The 5,742-nt window shown below is 36.2% G+C and overlaps 1 protein-coding gene across 1 annotated transcript; it reads right to left on the bottom strand.

Moving 5' to 3' along the window:
* Positions 1-3,003: 3,003 nt before the first annotated feature.
* RMI1 (RecQ mediated genome instability 1) lies at positions 3,004-5,273 on the bottom strand. The gene has a single exon (XM_062513230.1). The coding sequence runs from the start codon at positions 5,271-5,273 to the stop codon at positions 3,390-3,392; it is 1,884 nt and encodes a 627-aa protein (XP_062369214.1). The 3' UTR covers positions 3,004-3,389.
* Between the last annotated feature and the right edge of the window lie 469 nt (positions 5,274-5,742).

Genomic DNA, 5,742 nt, shown 5'->3' on the forward strand with positions numbered 1-5,742 from the left:
CCTTTTAGGAATTCCCTTAACATTCTTCACTTTGAAATAACATTATCTCAACTAGCTGTGCTTCCTGAGGGTACTGCCTGCATTCAATGAGAAGGACGTTGCTGGGTTATAATGACATGCATATTTGTGGCCAAACTAATATCCACTAAGATTAGACTAGTCCTTAAGCTGTTCTTGCCAGACTAGTCTGTTTGGAAACCTGCCATATTTCTTGGACTAGCCATGTCCTTGTTCCAGTTTGAGCAAATACCTTGAAAAGAACTAGGGCACAGTAAAGTTTCTGAGGGCCTTCTGTTTTCTAATAGCTTCTCTTAGTGACAGAGCTTTTAAAGGATATTCTGATGCAGGTACCCGGCAGTGCCATAGCAAATTCATTGGTTTGATTTTCTTGAATAACCCTACGGCAAGTACTGACTTTTACTGTTAACAGAATAACATCCATGTCCCTGTGTGAGAATATTGTAGGTTTCATCTATTGACACCAAACTAACTGTAAATTTCACTGTGACCATCAACAAAAAAACCAGCTTATTTTCCCCTTTAAAAGGAAAACATTATTGAAGAAGACGGATTCTGAAACTGCAGTCAGATACACTACAAGTGCAGAAGTCTACTTAGCACCTGAAACAAAAAGTTAGTTCCTGACATATTGTAGACAAGAGATGGCAGAAAGTAAAAAAGCTTTTTTCTGCAGAAAGATACAAGTAAGTTGTGAGAGCAGGTGCCATGACAAGTGCCTTCAGCAGCTGCTACCAGGAGTGCTGTTGCACTCTCCAGAAATGTGGCCATACCTCTACTGGGGTTGCAACCTGCATTGTGAATTCAGCCTGTAAGAACAGCAGTTATCTGAAGGGCCATGATACAAACCCCTGCCAAGTACAGTGAGGCAATATATGCACACCATGCATACACACAGCACCAAAACATTAAGACTGTTAAGAGAAAAGTTGATTCTGAGAGCAAACAAAGTGGATAAGGCAGCAACCAATGACTGGTACACATAGCCACATAAACCATTTTCTGTTTGATGTTGGCTCTTAACTAAGCAGGCTTTCTCAGTATCACTAATTTAAGATCCCTTTCTTGTTGGGAAAACTATGCAATATTTCTCATTAATTCTAAAAGCTTGATCTGGAAACCTTATACACCAGAAAATTGGACTGGAATATCTGCAGAGTAGTCATGTTGCAAATACCCTTATTGAGACCTTCTTGCTTGCACTGGACCACAGGCATGAGAGTGGCTTTCCAGAGAGCACATGTTGAAAATGAAGACAAGGATAATGGGGATGGGAGAGAAGTCACACAAGTAACACTATCTTTAAGGGAAGGTGGGGAAGGGATGAAGAGAACAGTAGACACAAGCAATTATTGTAGCAGAGATGGCTAAACATTAACACAAATGCAAAAAAAAGGAGGGGCAGGTGTGACTTCATCATCTAAACCAAACAAAACAATTTGATTTTGCAGTTTGAATAACACGACTCTAGCCTTGCACAAGCAAAGTAAAATCTGTAGATTATTCGTACTGTTTGAACTTTAAAGGTTTCTATCCTTTTACATGCTAAGGCAAAAACTTCAAAGGAAGTTTCCTAACTTATTATAGGAGAAATATTTCTGCAAAACGGCACTGAAGGTTTACAGTCAGCTCTATTAACTTCTACAAGGATTACATGAAATGACACTTGGTTGGTTTCCTACTAACAAGCAATTTTTCCTAAAACTCTAACTCAAGATTCAGTCATGTATGTTCTAGACAGGCAAAAGCTTTTGCTGTTTCAGTTCTAAACAATGTACTGTTCCCAAAAGCCTCCAAAAATAAACCAGTGAGAGGTGGCTCACTGGGTTATAATTTCCTCAGGTTCTCTTCACAGTGGGAGGGGCAAGGAAAGAAAGGGACACAGGGATGTTTGTGTTTATTAAAAACTGTACAAAATAAATCCTAAAACCCCTCACATCTCAAGCATAAAAACCCTCAAGAAGTCCCATGCTCCACCTTCCTCCATTTTTACCTCACCTGGCAAATTACCTCTAGTTTTCCTTGGAGTCTTCAAGCATGATCCTCAATTTAGGATTGAGCAGTAAGGCTTTATTATATGTCACAACAATTCTCAATGGACTAACAGATATTGTTCAGAGAAAGAAAAGGCTTTGAAAAAAAGATACTTACAGGTCAATTTAAAAATAAAAACCTCTTTCAGCCACCAATTTTACATTCTTTGCAAACACTATCAACACTGGGCAGACTGCTCCTGTTACTGTTTCCCCTACTCCTGCTAGAATACTAACTTTTCTAAATTCACAGGGAAACAACCCAACTCAAACCAATCAACCAAAGGAAAAAACAAATAAACAAAATAACCAAAACAAAACAAAAACCAAAAATAAAGAAACCAAAAACAAAACCAAAAAACAAGTGAAAGGAAAATGATGGGAAGAAGAAAAAAAGAAAAACAAAAAATCAAGTAATTTTTCATACTCTATATACTAAACAAAATATATATTTTTCTTTCAAATTGACTAAGCAGCATCCACTGAAATTTAAATTAAAACTTTAATATATTATTTTAGAAACAGAAATTTTTAAAAAAATCAATCAAAATTAAGACCAACATTAAATATATATGTGTGCAGCACAAGTATTTGACTACTCTGTAAAAAGGTTAGTCAAGTAACCACAACAGTTAATGAATCAGTTTCACTCCAATTTCAAAACTACTATCAATGATTAACATTAACATGACAAAAAGAATAGAATCCCCATATGTTATAATAATCTTCTCCTAATAAACACTTTAAAATGCCTGGCTTTCTTTTGAATTACTTTTTGTATATGATTGGATTTTTTTCCTCACACATAAATATTTAGAAGACAATCTTTCATTTCTCTATACTTTAGGTTCTTGCATAATGAATATAGATTTGAGTCTTCAGATTGGCATAGTCAGAACAGACTGTATTTGAACAATAATTTATTTAAATTTATTCAACTGATTTTCTCCAAGAAAAAACTGAGTCTCCTTTACCTTTCTTTTAAAATTCAAGTAAGTACCTGAAAAAGTAAAATAACAAGATGGTTTGTTCATTGTTATAGATGAACTATATAATTGTTATACTTCCTTATAAATTCTGCTACTCAGGATTACCAGTCTAGAACACACAGGATTTTGCAGAATGAAAAAATCAGGACACAAATATTTGAAATCTTATTCCAATACTGTCACCATAAGAAACAGACTGCCCAGTTTTGCTCTAACAAGTAATCTCCTTGACTCACTTTTACATTCTAACTCCTGATAAAAGACACACCATTTAACTCTAACTTTCAAGTTCTTCAAGGGAAATATGACTTAAACATTTCCTAATATACAGCCTGCAAGTTTGCACATGTTATTTATTCAAACGTTTCTTCAATTGTTCTAGATGCCTAGCATCAGCATCCTGGAGAATTAATACAGTAGCTTTAGACTGAAATGGATTAAACTCAATAGTCATCAAACAGCAGAGATCTATCAGCTGTTTTTGGCATTTCTCTAAACCATCCTTAAGTTTTAGACGTGAAGCTGGATCCCTTTTCAGCTTATTCATTTCAGGCACTGAAAAGCCAATCAAACTTTTTAGAATATCATCAGCAAAATCTACTTCAAGATAAGCAGAGCCATCAGAAATTTTTGCCTTTATACCCCAGGACCCACTGTTTTTTGTAAGGTTTCCAGTGAGAGTGACAATAAAACATTTAACTTTCAGAATTGTAACAGTTTCTGGTTTTTTTGCAAGGAGAAGGGAAATATATGTGAAAGGTGGAGAATCTAAATCTACATGCGCCTCCACTGCCTTGCAAGGAAAGATCTGTGAATCACATTTCAGCTGATCTCCTTCTGGATCCATTTTTAAGGAAAAGACAGGATCATCATTTAATACCCTGCTGTCAGATGTTTGTTGGTGTTTACATCTGCTCTCATGTAGGTCTGTATAACTCTGCCTTTCCTCAGGAGGATTTTCCAAAGAAAAATCTGACGAACTGCAAATCTGACGTAAGCCCCTGTGCTGCAAAAAGCCACTCATACTATTTCCATCTTCATCAAATATTGTTCTTCCCACATTCTTATCCTTGCTGATTGCTTCCCTGGGCTTATCTCTTTCATTCACATTGTCTTCTTCACCAGTGTCATTTAGAGATGAATTGCAAGAGCTTCTAGCTATATGTGGAGGTCTTCCAGTAATTAAATCTATGTTTCTGTTTATATCCACTGGTGGTACTTCTTCCATTTCTGTTTGCATCTCTTCTTCCAGAAGAAAGTCATCTTCTAAAGGAAAGTCATTTAAAAATCCATTAGCATAGTCTATGGGAGGTGAAACTTGTTCAACTGAGTGAGGCAAAGGACTTCCAGATTTTTGTAGCAAAACATTTCCATTGTGTGCTGTCAGTGAACCTGAGGCTGTATTAAAATTGTTGCTTCTACTACAGTATCCACTTTCTAAAGATGTTCTGTTGTTTAAAGTAAATTCACTGTTTTCATCAAGGCTGGCTAAAAGCTCTTCATCTGAAGGGCCAAGAGTTTGTTCTAATTCATCCACAGGCCTTGAAAATATCTCCTCATGTCCAGCTTGTCCAACAGAATTAGGGTTTTCAGTTTCTCCAATCAATCTAGCAAGGACTCTTTCCTGACAATAATCCTCAAGAAGAGCATCAACTTCACCCCCCAACAGTTTTACATTTTCTGCTTTAAGCAAAAGAACTCCAAGGCGATATGCAATATTGCCCTGTACAGTGATTTTTGTTCCAGGAGGAAGATTACTGCAGAGAACAGGCACCGGCTGATACTCCATGCCCTGAATTTGATGTATGCCATCTGTTAGTTGTAGCATCAGCATTCGAGTAGGTTTTGCTTCCCAGGGCTTCTGAAACGCCTGAGTACTGGCTGTTACTTCTTCATTTATAGTGCTTTTCCCTCTTAGCTTCTGCAACTGTGAATATGCTGACTGGCTAACATCCACCATTGAATCAATCTGTATGGAGTAGCAGCCTGATAACTCTCCCTTGGGAGTATCTAAGATGCAGTTAGGCAAAACAGGATATTCCAAGTCTCTCAGATCAGTAAGAAGCCACTGCTCAAATACCTGCTTGTTAATCTGAGCTTGACTTAAATTACTACCACTATTTTCTTCCTGGATCCAATTAATACATGCTTCCAGCCATGTTAAAGGAACTTTAACGTGCCATGTGGATGAAAGCCACATTTCTACTCTTGCTGCAATGCTAGATGTAGACATTTTCTTTTACTGTAAGACGCTGAATTCCCTAAAATAGAATAAAAAAAGGCTTTTTAAATCTTCTGAATAAAACTGATATTATTAAGTTTCACGCTCATATTATATAAAAAATGTAATTAAAAACACTTCTACAGACAATACAATTCACAGGCATTTCCAACATTTAATGTTTCAATCAGCATAAAAGGTATGTGCAAAATATAACAAAAGTATAAAGACTTATACTAGCAACCACACTTTTTTTTCTGTTGATTTAATAAGAAACATATAACTTAGACCCTTTTCTTATACATTAAAACTGAGTGGACAAAAAAGCTCAAACCAAAAGAGCAGTATGTTTCAAAATATATTTCCTCTTTTTTTATGGTGTCCATTAACACACATTTTACTTCAGAAATTGACCTGAGATTTTATTCTCCCTCTTCAACAGCACTGTTATGATAAGAAGGGGATCTACAGAACCAAGCTG

Source organism: Cinclus cinclus, chromosome Z, assembly GCF_963662255.1.
Source record: "Cinclus cinclus chromosome Z, bCinCin1.1, whole genome shotgun sequence".
In the NCBI taxonomy this organism is placed as follows: domain Eukaryota; kingdom Metazoa; phylum Chordata; class Aves; order Passeriformes; family Cinclidae; genus Cinclus; species Cinclus cinclus.

Bases quoted from the DNA above. Each gene is read 5' to 3' on its own strand.
- RMI1 (XM_062513230.1), bottom strand. From the start codon at position 5,273: ATGTCTACATCTAGCATTGCAGCAAGAGTAGAAATGTGGCTTTCATCC.